The 17,411-nt window shown below is 46.1% G+C and overlaps 1 protein-coding gene across 1 annotated transcript in view; it reads right to left on the reverse strand.

Annotated features, from left to right (window-relative positions):
• VAMP3 (vesicle associated membrane protein 3) overlaps positions 1-17,411 on the reverse strand; it is a 71,261-nt gene that overhangs the window by 17,580 nt on the left and 36,270 nt on the right. The window contains exon 2 of the mRNA XM_068238925.1: positions 942-1,017. Coding sequence (XP_068095026.1) covers positions 942-1,017 — 76 coding nt within the window. The remainder of the gene's footprint in view (positions 1-941; positions 1,018-17,411) is intronic.

Raw genomic sequence — 17,411 nt, forward strand, 5'->3', positions numbered from 1 at the left:
CAACAGTTCAGATGGGGAGGGAAACCTTGGGGGCCCCTACAGGCTCTGGGGCAATTGCCCATTTTTTCCTATGGTAGCTCCGGCCCTGGCGATAAAAATCCAAACAAGTCAAACTGTGAAAGGTGTTTACTATCCCTTTCAAGTAGTATTAGGAGCGTAGGCCTTTAGTCAATGAGCTTTCATGGTCAATGAGTCATGGCATCGGAGGAGCGAAGAGCGTCACTAAAGAAACTTCTGTAAAAACCTGCAATGATTTGCCCCCAATAATAAAAACCATGCGAGATCCTTACTGGAGCGTCTAATCTCAACCACTACCCCTCTGCCACATGAATGGCCAAGACTGGAATATCCATTCTGCAAATCTCCCACCTCTCAGATCAATAGAATTCTCAGAGGCCCAGCAAGGCGGGTGTAATTGGTTTCAAGGAACAGATAGTGACTCTCTGATAAGGACACGCTCCCCCCCCCCCCCCCCGATCTCGGAAAACTGATAGATTAGTTTCACGCTATTCAGAGGAATAACAAAAACTAATAAAGCGGTACAAAGGGGCAGCCAGAAATAGCCTTGCGCCGGAAGCCGGCTCTGTGTGTATTTTCTGATGGGCATTCGCTGGGAATTATCTGGGATAAATAAACCGATTGTTCAGAACTAGGTCTATGAGGACTGCTGGGTCTCTGCTCGCCGCCCGATGACGCCGATCACCTCTGGACGCGGTAATCATCCAAACAAAATAATAAAACATGGTTTCTGACGTCAGGCGGCTTTAACCCTCGCGGGGGCCTCCGATCCGGCTGTTTCTGAAATTCATTGATGTGCGGGAGAATGGAAACGCACGACTGTAACGGGGAGCTAAAATTAGTCCGCACCTGTGATGTATTAGCTTGTGATGGAGATTAAGCACGTCACAATGACAGATCGATAGGCGGCATGTGCCACTCACCTCGTTCACCTGAGCCTGTGTCTGTTGCAGGCGCCGATTGCTGCCTGAAGCATCGCTGGGGGCTGCGGGGGCTGACCTGGAAGAGGCGGAGACAAACAAAATAAAAAAAGTTTAGAAACACAGCTTTTCATATACAACTTGTCATCCCCATAATTGATCTACAAGCTTCTCCTGCATTGACACGGTGTATGCTTCTTGAGCTGCCAACCAATGCAATTTTACCAAAAGGTTTACCTTTCTGATCATTGTGATCGAAAGGAAACAATCGAATATCATCGATCGGGCCTATCAATGGAATAAAAAGTTATAACCAATCCGATCATTTCAGATGGAATCGATCTGCAAACAGATTGATAAAAAGAACGATTGTAGTTGATTGGCACCATCAACACTATCCAATACGATTGATCGGAGGATCGATCGTTCGGTAAAATTGCAAGCACTAATGGGAACTTAAACTAAATTGGATTAATATAGCAGAAAATGGGGAAAATGGTTAATTATATACGGGATGTACACATGGATTTTTATTTTACAAAAATCTTCCGAATCCAAATATAAAAGGCATCTCATCACTGCCAATGCTTAGGAACTTTAAAGCTATACTGAGATAGTATCTGCTCTTGGTAACAACAGAGTAACCAAACAGCTCGGGGTGACCCAAACCACTCGGCATGTATAGGGAGATAGGAGACCAAAAAGTCCTCCTGCTAATAAGCAATGCTTTGTGAAATGTGCCTTCTTAAAACAGAAGGAAATTTGCAATAATTCAGCTATCAGTGAATATTTGTGGTTACCCACAATGCACCACTACTGAATATGCAAATTACAAGAAACTTCTAGCCAGTAAGCGGACACATAGCTCGGTCAGCCATCCTGGCCTGTCATTGTAAACGTGAATGCCCCAGCATGTTGTCTGTATAAGTTTCACTTGAGCCCCATATCAGCCGGGTTCCAGTGTGTAGCCTTGCCACCTTGCAGAAAAAGGCCTCTAACTTTACTATATCATATAGGTCAGGGCCATTTTCAGCAAGGGAGCAGATCTATGCACTGGAACCCAGCTGATACAAGGTTTCAACAAATCTTATTAAACATACAATATATTGGGACATGCTAAATTTTAAGCATTAGTGTACCTAATGATTCGTCACAAATCGTCGCAAGGCCGATCCCGGATCGATTTCTGCATGAAATTGATTAGGAATCGGCCTGTGGTTTAGGGTTCTGTCTCTTGGGTGACCTTCCCGTACATCTTCTGATGTATGAGCACCTTAAAAAAGTACCACGTGCAATGGAATTAGATTGTCAGATAAAGTGTAAGGTGCCAACTCAACTACCTGGTAAAAGTGTAAGTGCCCGAGGGCGATTAACATATGCCAAGTTCAGGAGTAGCATTTGAAGAATACTGCATAATAAACAATGACTAATGCTGCATATTAAACCATCGTATGTTGACCCGTATTCCAAACTGGAACAAGCATAATGACCCGTGACTAATATTCCATACTGGAACACTGTAGTATATATAAGTCAGTGTGTGTTATAACAGAATGTTATAAACTTTGCCAATATATTGTCCCTAGGTTCTATTATGGACTACATGACTGAGAGTGTTCATATACAAGACAAAATCATCATCACCTCTTCTATAAGGAAAACGCATCACTACAAAACTGGTGAGCAGCCTTGGGTCACTGCACACCAGGATTACAAAGTACGCATGCAGAGGACCTATAACCTTATTTATCAAGATACCAATAAGCCAGGATCGCTCAAATTCAACCATATACTTTATTGTTAAATAATAGATCCGGTATATTTTCTACTGGCTTTAGAATTCTAAGGAAAAAAAAAACATTCTGCTGAGATCACCTGACAGGACTAAAGACATCACCACCTGACAATCGCAGCCAATGGAGGGCCCACTCCTCCTTCCTCTCCTTACCCAGATACAGAGTTGCACAGGTAGTGGAGTAAGACAAGACAAATAACATTTATATCATGCTTTTCTCCTGGCGGACTCAAAGCGTCAGAGCTTCCACCACTAGGGCACGCTCTATAGGCAGTAGCAGTGTTAGGGAGACTTGCCAAAGGTCTCCTACTGAATAGGTGCTGGCTTACTGAACAGGTAGAGCCGAGATTCGAACCCTGGTCTCCTGTCAGAGGCAGAGCCCTTAACCATTACACCATCCAGCCACCACAGTAAGGTTTACCTGCTCCAGTAGTGTTTGTCTCATAGCAGTCACACACTTTCTGCTGCCATTCGCTGGCTCCCGATCACATGACTGATGCAAATCATGTGATCGGTAGCTGGTGAGTGGCAGCTGAGAGAGTGTGCAGCTGTGATGCATGGAGGAGACCAGCAGCTCTGGCAGGTAAAAATTTGATATATAAACTAAAGTCCACAAGGACAGGCCCTATAGGTATCGAGATGTATGGTCAACATTCATTTAAAATGCTCTGAACACTGTGGATGGCTAATCAGCAAACTGTGTGCTGCCTGACTGTTTTTAGCACTTCCCAATCTGTTTATATATGCCGACTTTGTTCTATATCGAGGGATAGCTACACCTCTCCCCTACAAAATCGCTCAAGTGGCAGAGGGGGGGATCAGCAAAGACCTACCCCCCCCCCCCCCTTCTTTGCTGATCCCCCTCTGCCACTTGAGCGATTTGTAGGGGAGAGGTGTAGCTATACCTCGATATAGAACAAAGTCGGCATATATAAACAGATTGGGAAGTGCTAAAAACAGTCAGGCAGCACACAGTTTGCTGATTAGCCATCCACAGTGTTCAGAGTATTTTAAATGAATGTTGACCATACATCTCGATACCTATAGGGCATGTCCTTGTGGACTTTAGTTTATATATCAAATTTTGACCTGCCAGAGCTGCTGTCGGCATTGATCTTGTTGAAGCACATTTGTGCATGTCTGCAGAGCGGTAAAAACTCACAACTATGAGAACCCCATTTTATACTATGGTAGTATTTTAAAATGAATGTTGACAATACATCTCTATACCTGTAGGGCCTGTCCTTGTCCTTTATATATCGACTATCCCCTGGTACCAATCTCGGCCAGTGTTTGCAGGTAAATATTTCTCTGGTCCCTGCGCTTTTCTGCATGCGTAAGGGGTGGGGGGGCAGATCGGGGATCAGGAGAAATCTGGATCTCATGGGACCCCATGACCATTTCCCTCGTGGGCGGCTGTTAAGCCCCCTGACCACCTGTGATACATTTTTTTTTAATGTAAATTAAGGAGAGGAAAGATTTTACAATGAGCAAACTCTGCATAAATAATTTGTAAAATGAATATTGTTACAATTTTTATGTCATTTTCACTACAGTTTCTCTTTAAAGAGACTCTGAAGCGAGTCTCAATTCTCTTTTTTAACCTATATTAATGTTAAGCCCCATAAGCACAGCTAAACCGCCGCTATCCCACAGCAAAACAAGGGGTTAATACCACCCAAATCCCCTCTCCTGTGTCGGGGGAGCACTTCCTGATTGAGGCGGAGCTACAGCCATAAGCTCTGCCTCAAGCGCGTCAATCCCCGCCTCTCCCCCGCCCCTCTCATCTGCCTTTACTGAGAGGGGCAGGGAGAGGCGGAGATCCGCGCGGCAATTGACACACATGGAGGCAGAGCTACAGCTCATAGCTCTGCCTCCAGGAAGAGCAAAATCCATGACCAAGAAAGTCGTGGATTTTGCTGGGGGGGGGGGGGGGGATTTGGGGGGTATTAACCCCTTGTTGTCTGCGGGATAGCGGTGGTTTAGCTGTGCTTATGGGGCTTAACATTATTTCAGGTTAGAAAAGAGAATTGAGACTCGCTTCAGAGTCTCTTTAAAAAAGACACTGAAGCGAAAAAAATGATATGATTTGTATGTGTAGTACAGCTAAGAAATTAAACATTAGGAGCAGAGACATAAGTCTAATATAGTTTCCAGTACAGGAAGAGTTAAACTCCAGTTCTCTATGCAAAAAAGCCATTGAGTGCCACAACTTTCAAAGTCGCAGAGAGCTCTGACTTTTGAAACTTATCTCAAGTGTCTGGCACGGTATGGTTTCTTTTTCTGCAGAGGACAGGTCAAAAGTTCACTAGCCTGCTCTATACAATATGTAATGTAGTGGGGGTGTCTTGGCTCTGTACAATCATTTAGAATGCTGAGTAGTGTGCAAACTGCAAATATTAGAGAATGATGCAATGTTATAAAAAATAAAAAAAAAACCACAACAACTACAGTGGTGTGAAAAACTATTTGCCCCCTTCCTGATTTCTTATTCTTTTGCATGTTTGTCACACTTAAATGTTTCTGCTCATCAAAAACCGTTAACTATTAGTCAAAGATAACATAATTGAACACAAAATGCTGTTTTAAATGATGTTTTTTATTATTTAGTGAGAAAAAAAACCTCAAAACCTACATGGCCCTGTGTGAAAAAGAAATTGCCCCCTGAACCTAATAACTCGTTGAGCCACCCTTAGCAGCAATAACTGCAATCAAGCGTTTGCAATAACTTGCAACGAGTCTTTTACAACACTCTGGAGGAATTTTGGCCCACTCATCTTTGCAGAATTGTTGTAAACCGCCTTTTTAAGGTCATGCCACAATATCTCAATAGGATTCAGGTCAGGACTTTGACTAGGCCACTCCAAAGTCTTCATTTTGTTTTTCTTCAGCCATTCAGAGGTGGATTTGCTGGTGTGTTTTGGGTCATTGTCCTGCTGCAGCACCCAAGATCGCTTCAGCTTGAATTGACGAACAGATGGCCGGACATTCTCCTTCAGGATTTTTTGGCAGACAGTAGAATTCATGGTTCCATCTATCACAGTAAGCCTTCCAGGCCCTGAAGCAGCAAAACAACCCCAGACCACCACCATATTTTACTGTTGGTATGATGTTCTTCTGCTGAAATGCTGTGTTACTTCTACGCCAGATGTAACGGGACACGCACCTTCCAAAAAGTTCAACTTTTGTCTCGTCGGTCCACAAGGTATTTTCCCAAAAGTCTTGGCAATCATTGAGATTTTTTTAGCAAAATTGAGACAAGCCTTAATGTTCTTTTTGCTTAAAAGTGGTTTGCACCTTGGATATCTGCCATGCAGGCTGTTTTTGCCCAGTCTCTTTCTTATGGCGGAGTCGTGAACACTGACCTTAATTGAGGCAAGTGAGGCCTGCAGTTCTTTAGATGTTGTCCTGGGGTCTTTTGTGGCCTCTCGGATGAGTTTTCTCTGCGCTCTTGGGGTAATTTTGGTCGGCCGGACACTCCTGGGAAGTTTCATCACTGTTCCATGTGTTTGCCATTTGTGGATAATGGCTCTCACTGTGGTTCGCTGGAGTCCCAAAGCTTTAGAAATGGCTTTATAACCTTTACCAGACTGATAGATTTCAATTACAGTACTTTTGTTCTCATTTGTTCCTGAATTTCTTTGGATCTTGGCATGATGTCTAGCTTTTGAGGTGCTTTTGGTCTACTTCTCTGTGTCAGATAGCTCCTATTTAAGTGATTTCTTGATTGAAACATTATCGTAAGAGAAAAAGAGGCGCCAGCAGGATAAAAGGTAATAAAAATTTTAAAATTTGCTGGGAGGCAGTGGTGGACTTACCTCCGGAAGGCAGACTCAAAATACTGTCTGAATTAACCAAATAAATTTATTATTGGTACCCCAAAAGATGCAACACGTTTCGCAGGCACAGCCCGCTTCATCAGGCAATAAGATAGGGGACAAACAGTAGCTCGTCAGTAGCACGAATGGCACCTCTTATCTTGCTGGCGCCTCTGTTTCTCTTACGATAATACTGTGTCCACCCCTGGTGGAGGGGTGACCTACCCCTACTTTCCTGATCTACAGAGAGCGACATCTTAATCCTGAGTGAGGACAAGTCTAATCTCCTCACCTGCATCTACAGTGGTTGCCTAAGAGGTAACCCATGTTTGTGAGTATATTCATCTCACACTTACATTTATCCACGGTTTCCAATACATACTACACTATATTGGGCTCTCGGTGTCTCCTATTTATCTTGATTGAAACAGGTGTGGCAGTAATCAGGCCTGGGGGTGACTACAGAAATTGAACTCAGGTGTAATAAACCACCTTTAAGTTATTTTTTACAAGGGGGGGCAATTACTTTTTCACACAGGGCCATGTAGATTTGGAGTTTTTCTCTTACTAAATAATAAAAACCATCATTTAAAAAAACACATTTTGTGTTCAATTATTTTATCTTTGACTAATCGTTAACGGTTTTTGATGAGCAGAAACATTTAAGTGTGACAAACATGCAAAAGAATAAGAAATCAGGAAGGGGGCAAATAGTTTTTCACACCACTGTATATAACTGAAAATAAAAAAACATGAGAATATTTTCTTTGCTACTAATGTTCTAGTAATTATCCGTACTACACAACCAATTAGGGATGCTCTCCGACCTCAATCACGAGTAATCACAAGTGATTACTTTTGATTCAAATGAGGTTAACCCTCCTGGCGGTCTATTAGAAACCTCCAGGGAGCTGCGAAGCACTATTTTTAAAAGATCCTTTTTTTTTTTCAAATCATGTAGCGAGCCTAGGGCTGTAGGGCGGCATCCCCCCCCCCCCCCCCCGCTTCGATCGCCTCTGGCGATCTTTGATCAGGAAATCCCGTTCAAAGAACGTGATTTCCTGAAGGGCTTCCCCCGTGGATGTCGTGACGTCTAAGGGAGTCCCGATCCACCCCTCAGCGCTGCCTGGCACTGATTGGCCAGGCAGCGCACGGGGGAGGGGGGGGGGGGGGTGGTGGTCTGGGGGGTTAGGGGATGCGGCGCAGCGATTTTGCGCGGAGCAGGCGATCGGAATGCACACGCAGCTAGCAAAGTGCTAGCTGCGTGTTGCAAAAAAAAAAAAAAAAAAAAAAATGCAAATCGGCCCCAGCAGGGTCTGAGAAATCCTCCTGCGCGGCATGAAAGGTTACCGCCAGGAAGCCTCCTGCGCGGCACCGCCAGGAAGGTTAAACCACTTTGCATCCAGACCTTTTTTCCCCACTTATTGACCAGAGCAGTTTTGACAGTTTAACTATGTCCTTATTTAATCAGAAATAACTTTATCCCTACTTAGGACACAGAAATGAAAATTTATATTGTTTTTTTTTCCAAACTAGGCTTTCATTGTATGCCATTGTTTTCCCCTCGAACAATTTTGTTTTCTATGAATTTTAATGGGAAAACAAAGAAAAATAGAAAAAAAAAATATTTCTCAGTTTTACCAATTCCAGTTTAAAAATAAAAAGTGCTACTGTAGATAAAAAACACAAAATTTGTTTGGCTATTCCTTAATGCTTATCACAAAACTTAGATTATGTTCCGGTCACAATTTATGGTGAAGATATTGGATTCTGAAATAATGCTAGAGTGTATTTTTCACTATGAAATGAGAAAATAAAAGTATGTTTAATAGTAAAAATCTATCTCATTAGCTCAGGAAACATATATTCCCGTTCACCAATTAGTGCTGCATCAGATAGTGTCAGAAATGTGCACAGGAGCAATGCCCAATCCTGCACAGCACTGCTTCTGTACAAGTCAGTAGATCTACTAACTTGTGGCTTAGATGAAGTCACAGAGGACGTATATCTCCTGACTTGTGGATAAAGTGGTTAATTACAGCAGGTGAGCGCGGGGGATGAAAGGGTTATTTAGCCATAAATCAGCATCCTCCCTGCGCTCCATGCGTCCTATTAGTTGTGTCCAAGCCTTGCTGCTGTCACTTCCTCATTCAGGTTTGAAGGAGGAAGTGACGGCAGTGAGGCTTGGACGCGACTAATAGGACGCATGGACTGCAGGGAGGATGCTGATTTAGGGGTAAATAATGCATTCACCCCCCGCACTCACCTGCTCTAATTAAACCTCATTTGAATTACGAGTAATCACTCGTGATTACTTGTGATTGAGGTCGGAGGGCATCCCTACAACCAATTCATTATATCAAATTTTTTTTTTACGCTTCAGTGTCTCTCTAACAGAAAAATTAGACTCAATTGTTGTATTAGTTATAAATAGCATCTTCCAGGCACTCCAGAAACTATTTCATTGCCGTTTTATCGGTTGTGACTTGTTCTAGTCATGGCTCCGCCCCATGTATGGAGTACAGTAATATGTGAAAGTAGAGTCAGGCATCCAGCGCCTCCTATACTGAGAGGACAGAGTGATTAGTCAGTCCCCCATACCAAGAGAGGACACGGTGACTTCAGATGCTGACACTACTCTTTTCAGCAGAGGCATCCGGTGAGTCATTCAGCTCTGATATTATGTAAGCAGACAGACTGGTATGATTTTAATCCTGAACCAGTGCCAAGTACAGTACAGAGTGTTCTGCATGCAAACACCAGGGCTGGGGCTGGCTGGCCACGTGTCCCCAGGAACATTGTCCTACAAAAGGAAGTACAATAGCCGGGAATAACAATGTGCAAAAGATCAGCGTGTCCAGGCAGTATTTTGGAGGAGGAACTTCCTCATGAAAGCCTATACTTAGCAAATGACCCTGGGAACAGGCAAAATGACATCACATACCTCCTGTACATTTCTTAAAATCCTCTTCCAGGGGAAAAACTGAACTTCGTTTTGGAAAGTGTGGTAAGGGGTAAGAACTTTTGGAATTTTTATAACTTTTTTTGGAACTCATCCAGTAACTTGTTCAGTCATTCGTACATTAAATGTAATCCATCTTCCATTGGTAATCCATCGTTCTATTTAAATAATTTTCCAACAAACGAAGTGCGAAAATCAATGTTTCCTTAGTATCAACAAGTTTGTCTTCTCAGGTTTGTTTTACTTGTATATTTAAAGACACTGAAGCGAAACTAATTTTTCCCATTTTACCTTATAATTCACTTCAGTGCTCTCATGACAAGTAAACAGACGTGTCCCCGCAACTAGACGGCTACAGAGCCCCCAAATCCCCGGGGGACAATCCAGCCGGCATTTAATGGAAGGGGCAGAGTTTTCAGCTTCAGTTCTGCCCCTCCTGATGTCAATCGCGGTGGATCGCCGCCTCTCCCCGCCCCTCTCACTCTTCCTTCACAGAGAGGGGCGGGGAGAGGCGGCCATCCGTGCGGCGATTGACGTCAGGGGGGGCAGAGCTACAGCTTATAGCTCAGCCTCTCAGGGCAGCACAATCCACATCCAAGTTGGTTGTGGATATTTGCAGAGGGATTTGGTGGCTCTGCAGCCATTGTTTTGCGGCGGGGACACGGCAGTTTACTTGTCATGAGAGCACTGAAGTGAATTATAAGGTAAAATGGGCAAAATTAGTTCGCTTCAGTGTCTCTTTAAGCCCTCATACCCCCCTGAACCCGCCTAGGGGTTATGCCCACCATGCAATGACAACTCTAATAAGTATATGAAGACCAACCAAATATACAAATCAGACCTGCAATAGGGTGTGCAGAGGTCTCGACCACACCAGGGCCCCAGCACCAGAAGGGCCCTCCTTCAACCACAGTATTAGCTCTCTATTGGTCCTGTGCTGGTAATGATCACTGCTATAGATGTACGGTAGTAATCGTTAACACACTGTTCCCCACCCCCTTCTTGCACCTCTGACACTGTAGTTGCCATTGGCAGGTTTTGGTGCGCCGTATCAATTGTTACGTATAGAGTGCTTGGGGGGGGGGCCAATGTAAAGGCTCATACACACAGGGCACCGTTGTTGCTAGCACACAGGAGACGTGTGCGCAACAGCCTGAGCGACAGCTGTCTACAAGTCTCTGCTGTCGCCGAAAGTTTCGTCCCCCCGCCGGAAGCTCCCTTCTGGCTGTGGGCAGCTAGTCCGCACATACACACGCAGTGCGATTGAACTTTTCAATCGCATGGCAACTGCAGTCTCCGGCGACAGTTCGGGGTGCGCGCCTCATACACACGGGGCAACTGTCGCACAGACATGCGCGTGCCACGTGTTTGTGTCGACAGTTGTGCCCCGTGTGTATGAGCCTTAAAACTCACACTGGGGCCCATAGCTTCTTAGCTACACCACTGCCTTCAAGTGTACCTGAGAGGAAAGAAAGTGTTAAGCTACATACACGAGGCACGGATGTCTGCAGTTGCATGGAGACAAGCAACAGTTGAAAGTCTCCAGCAACGACAGTTGTATACAAGCAACGATTGTATACATGCGGCAACCTGTCTGCAACATAGCGGAAACTGTTGCTCAGCAACTTCTGTCGCAGGTTCAATGAACTGTCAAGCTAAGTACTCACGGGGGGACAATTGTAGCTGTCGCTGCACACGGGAGCGTGTGCGCGACAGTTCGGAGACAGTTCGGCGACAGCTCGTCGCCAAGTCCCTCTGCATACACACGGCAGCAGAGGGATTAGCGATGCGGCGGAAGCTGTCGCCGAGGTTCCTCCCCCCCGCCGGATGCTCCGTGTACTGCCTGTGGGTAGCTGTCGCTAGCCCGCATACACATGCAGGGCTAGCGACAGTTCCGGCGAGGTTGCGGCGACGGCTGTAGCCGGCGATTGAACATGTCAATCGCCTGGCGACAGCTCCGACGGGCGACGGTTCGGGGCGCGCGCGTCATACACACGGGCGAACTGTCGCCGCAACATGCGCGTGCCACGCGGTTGCGGCGACGGCCGTCCCCCGTAAGTATGGGGCTTTATGGCCCATACTCACGAGGGACTTTTGTCGCCTCAACACGCGGCACGCGCGTGTTGCGGCGACAGGTCGCCCGTGAGAATGGGCCGTTGCACGCGCGCGCACCCCGAACTGTCGCCCGTCGCTCTTGTCGCCATGCGATTGAAAGTTTCAATCGCATGGCAACAGTCGCCGCCGCACCTCCGCCGCAACTGTCGCTAGTCCGCGTGAGTACGCGGACTAGCGACAGCAACCTCCATAGAGGTAAATGGAGCTTCCGGCGGGGGGAGGAGGAACGTCGGCGACAGCTTCCGTCTCGCCGCTGGTCCCTCTTCCGCGTGTGTACGCGGAGGGACCTGGAGAGAAGCTGTCGCCGGCCTGTCGCTAGCACGCTCACGTATGCTGGCGACAGGCCACTTCTGCAGCCCGTGAGTACGGGCCAATAAGACTCACAAGAGTTGCTAGAGACTAGCATACACATGACCGCACCGACTTGAGACTAGGGACGGTTGCTGCAACAGCTGTTGCCAGGGATTGAACAAGTCAATCGCCTGGAGACAGCTCTGATTAGCAACAGTTGCTTGCGCGCGCCTCATACACATGGAGGACCTGTTTCCGCAACATGCGCGCGCCATGTGTTTCCAGCAAAAGTTGTAGCCCGTGTGTATGGGCCTTTAATGGCCCGTACTTACGGGCTGCAGAAGTGGCCTGTCGCCAGCACACGTGAGCGTGCTAGCGACAGGCCGGCGACAGCTTCTCGCCAGGTCCCTCCGCGTACACACGCGGAAGAGGGACCAGCGGCGAGGCAGAAGCTGTCGCCGACGTTCCTCCTCCCCCCGCCGGAAGCTCCATATGATACAATGGAGGTTGCTGTCGCTAGTCCGCGTACTCACGCGGACTAGCGACAGTTGCGGGGGAGGTGCGGCGGCGACTGTCGCCATGCGATTGAAACTTTCAATCGCATGGCGACATGACCGGCGGGCGACAGTTCGGGGTGCGCGCGCGTGCGGCGGCCCATACTCACGAGCGACCTGTCGCCGCAACACGCGCGCGCCGTGTGTTGAGGCGACAAAAGTCCCTCGTGAGTATGGGCCATAAAGAGGGAATGGGATAAAGACGGCAACAAGGAGGGGTGGAGAGGGCAAAAGAAGGGGGGGGGGGGGGGTACAAAGGCAAAAAAGGTGGGATAAGGAGTGCAAAGAAACGGGAGGTAAAGAGAACGCAGAGGAGGGTAAGGAGAGGAAAAGAAAGGAATATGGGGGGGGGGGGGCACGGAAAACAGAAAAAAGGAGAATAGGGAGGGGAGGATACAGGCGAGGGGTGGAGAAAAGAAAGGGAGAACTGGGGAATAGAAAGATGGGAGTGGAATAATGGAAAAAGGGAAGAGAGGAATGCAGGTAGGAGAGACCAGGGAAGGTGGTGGAGAATGGGGAGAGGGAGAAGAAAGAAACAAAAGGAAAGGGAGGACAAACAAATCTGAGGGGGGGGGGGGGGGGGGGGAGTGTTATGGCTACAGCTCCTGCACTTTGAGTCAGACAGCAGAAAACCGCTAGCCAACTGTTAACATTTAATCTCTTGTTACTACAACAGGGAAGAGCCATTTAAAAGTAACAAGTAGATGTTACAGCAATAACTCAGCATGTCTTCTCAGGAGAGAAAAATAAATATAAATCAATGCTGCATGTGAATAGTCAGAAATAGCAAAGATGAATAAGCTGCTTTGCAAGGCTAATATTCTCTAACTTCAGCATGAAAACTGGATTGTGAGCGCTCAGAGACCCCTGACTTGCTTCGAAGAGGAAACGGTCACGGTTTCCCATTCCGGGCTGTTACGGGTAAAGGTTTTATGAAGTCTTACTTTCACGGTAAATCGCTGCAATTATGTGACGCTAGCGACGCGACCCTTGTTTACTCAACGCAGGAAACACGACATTATTGACACCCTATTGATAGGCTGTCGGACGGACGTCAGAACACCCCCACCAAAAGGAGATCATTGCAAAAAGGGTCACCGGTTAAAAATCAGCAGATTAAATCTAGTTTCTGAGACTGCAGAGTAAAAAAGTTATTTAATCCACATTTTCCAACAATCACTAAAATGTAAAAGTGAAACCATAACGACATATAGCAGAAGGCGGTAAATTATTCAGAATACTCACTTTTACAACAAACATCTGGTTTCAGCATCAGAAACACTTCCTATAACTGTATATTGGTATGCAGCCCCACCCTCCTACTGTTTGTTTTTTACTGGTTTTAGAACTCTCAGGAAATAAACATTCTGCAGATTATCTGCCAGTACTAAAGAGGTTGCCGTTACTGATGTGTGAACCCCACTGATAAGAAATTCCCCTTTTTATCTCTTTCTTGCTCTCAGAAGCCATTTTCTGCTAGGAAAGTGTTTTATAGTTGGAATTTCTTATCAGTGAGGGACACACTGTAGTCACTTCCTGTCTGAGGCAGGACTGAGTCCGCCACTTACATACCTGATATTTAACTCTTTCAAGCAGAGAAAGAAAAAAAAAACAAAAAACAAAAAAAAAACATTTATTATTTGTGTGCTTGGCACTGTACATACACGTCTATCTCATGCCAGTTCGGGTATCCATAAAAAGCTTTTTTTTTTTTAAAATCGATTCTCAAAAACTACAAGTCCAATCTGAATTTTTGGTTGTTCATAAGTCGGGCGTCTGTAAGTTGGGGACTACCTGGTACTGAAACCAGGATCGTTTGCTGCATACTACTATATATTTCACTGCGTGCAGATTAGATACCTCAATTGGTTTAGATATGATCACAGGTTAACTTCTTAACTGCTGTGGATGAGTTAAATATGATCTTTTAGTTTGCAGTGGGACTGGCAGAGAAACACTTCTTATAGGTCACTGCATTGCCTCTATAAGTCATTCTATAAACACTACTTGGACAGCCTGCCCTAGTTCTTAGGCATACAGCGTGGCTGGGAACATCTCATCTCGGTGGTGGTATCTGTGCCAGGCCTTCCCTTCCCTTCCCTCGGGGTTAGTGGTAGGCGGGGTGAGTACAGTAGGAGCATGCTGCTGGAATATTACAGGTTTGTGTTACACGCTGTACAGTGTTCCTCCTACAGCGTCCCTAGTATCTAGTGCTTCCCCCTCCCTCCTCCATAGAGCATTCCCAATGGTGCAGTGTGCCCCCCTCTGCCTCATGCAATCCCTGGTGTCTGGTGGTCTCCATTCTCTGCCATAGAGCATACCTGGTGGTCCAGTGGTTCCCCCCACCCTCTCCCTCATACATTCCCTGGTGTCTGGTGGTCTCCCCTCTCCCATATCTGGTGACTAATGGTCACCCCTTTTTCTCTTACACAGAGTTCCTAGTGTCACATGAAAATGAAACGTAGGGGAAGCTACTAGGAAAAAAACTCGGGGAAAAAAAAAATAAAATTTTTTTTTTTTTTTATCACAGTGCATTTGTGATCCCATTTCCTTGCGTTCCTGGTGTCTAGTGGCCTCCTCCCACACACAGTGTACGCAGGCGCATATTCATTTCACCTTTTATTCTAGGTCAGTGATGGCTAACCTTGGCACTCCAGCTGTGGTGGAACTACAAGTCCCACGAGGCATTGCAATACTCTGACAGCTCTAAGCATAACTCAGGGAGGCAGAGGCATGATGGGATTTGTAGTTTTGTCACAGCTGGAGTGCCAAGGTTAGCCATCACTGTCCTAGGTGATCCGTTTCACAACTTGTCAATAAAATGTGTTTTAAACCATTAGCAAGCGCGAAAATACTCTAAGTAACTTCATAGTACTTTTTCAGAAGATGGAAAACAAATCAACCCCCCTCTGTGGCCTGAACGTGATCAGCGAGGGATCGAATTGATGAGAGGGATCGACTCTTTCCACACACATTAAGGTGGACATACATAAGGCGACTTGGCAGCCAATCGACTGCCCAATTCGATTATTATAATCGAATTGAATGAAAATCTGTCCCGCCAAGTGCATTCCCGACTGAAAAAGCGTCCAATTTCGGGACGTAAATTGGTTGCATGGTCAATTGTGCATTCTGCAAGATGTCGGGCCGAAGTTGGTTGGGTGCGCGGCGGTCGATTTTGGAACAAGCGATGTGCGCCCCCCAGTGTGTGCAGTTATACATTACCTGTCCCGTGTCAGCCGTCCATCTCGGCGGGTTCTGCATACACGCTAGCTTGACGTCAGACGCTATGCGCCGCTAGCATGTATGGGGCTCTTAGAATCCGGTGAGATGGATGGATACTGCGCGGAGGCTGCTACAGGACAGGAAATGAATAAATGTAAAACACTGCCCACTGGTGTGCGGGGGGGGGGGGGGGGGGATTGGGGGTGGGGGCAGCTGCAGTGCAGACGCAGCCAGCTCAGACGATTTCATGCAGAAATCAGACGAGAATTGGCCTGTAGTATATGGGCAGCTTCAACAAGAGACAAACTAATCAGATTCGATTCGAGATAAAATTTGTCTCTTTGTCGAATCTGCCCATAATAGTTAGGTCTATGGGCACCTTTAGATTTTATATCAATTACAGCATGAAATCTATTCATCCAGTATAGGTCGCAAATCCAGGAAGTCCCTGACGCTTGACCCCCATCTAATGCGCTGTTTGTTCGGCGACGCAGCTCTAGCTGTGCTGTGGTTGCGAAGACGGCAGAAGCGCGGCCAGTGCGTAGTCACTAAACAAGCTGCGCATGCACGGGTCACACTAGATCCAGGTCAAAGGTCGGCGACTTCCTGAGGTCACAACCTGTGCTGAATCGTATTCCGGGCAAACAGGGGATCGCGGGAGAGAAGAAATGCCAGTCGTGGTCTGGAGATCTTCAGAGTGCTATATAAGAACTATCTTCAAAGGGATTGCCACTGGCTAACTTCACTGCAAAGTTTACTTTCACCAGCAGACGTGAACGCGTATTAGTGAGGGTAACCCACCAACACTACTAATCTATCCCATACCTAAAATGTGCCAGTGTAATGAGATCATTATTGTTATTCTGCTAAGCCGTCATCAGCTTTAATGCTATGGCTGACTAATGCTGGGAATACACGGTTCGTTTTTGCCTTCGTTTAAACCTTCGATTCGTTCGGTAAACGAATCGAGTGTTGAAAACGTATGTGAAAATAGTCATAATCTCATTATAGTTTCGATTAATAGACCCCAAAAACGAACGACTAGTGATCGAACATGTTTGATATCTCTCTTTATCCATCTAATCAAGCCATTGGTAGGCTTGATGGCTGTTCAGATCGATTATATATTCGTTTATGCTAGTCCGTCCCTGTAAAAAGGGATTTTCGTTTCGTTTCTTTGCAGCCTTCGATCATTGGAAAAACGAAACCATCAGAATCGGAAAAAAAAACGAAACCGTGGGTGGTGATATTAACCGTATGACCGATTATTTCGGGATCGAAAAGGACAAAAGGCACAATCGAAACGAAGGTTTAAACGAAGGCAAAAACGAACCGTGTATTCCCAGCATAATGTACAGTATGTACATTACAGCTTTTATGGCAAGCATTTGTTTAGTTCTGTGTGTGCGGTTTGTACCACACAATGCCAAATCAACACTGCCACCTAGTGACACCTCCCAGCATGACATTTAGATGGCTTCTCAAGTCTACATCTGCAGAACGAAATTACATGAACAGAATCCGCTAACCAGTCCTCTTCCTACACAAGTATCGGTTTTTAGGCCTTGAGCACAATTTAAAGGGATACTGTAGGGGGGTGGGGGAAAATGAGCTGAACTTACCCGGGGCTGCTAATGGTCCCCCGCAGACATCCTGTGTTGGCGCAGCCACTCACCGATGCTCCAGCCCCGCCTCCAGTTCACTTCTGGAATT

The sequence above is a fragment of the Hyperolius riggenbachi genome, chromosome 6, assembly GCF_040937935.1.
Source record: "Hyperolius riggenbachi isolate aHypRig1 chromosome 6, aHypRig1.pri, whole genome shotgun sequence".
Lineage (NCBI taxonomy): Eukaryota > Metazoa > Chordata > Amphibia > Anura > Hyperoliidae > Hyperolius > Hyperolius riggenbachi.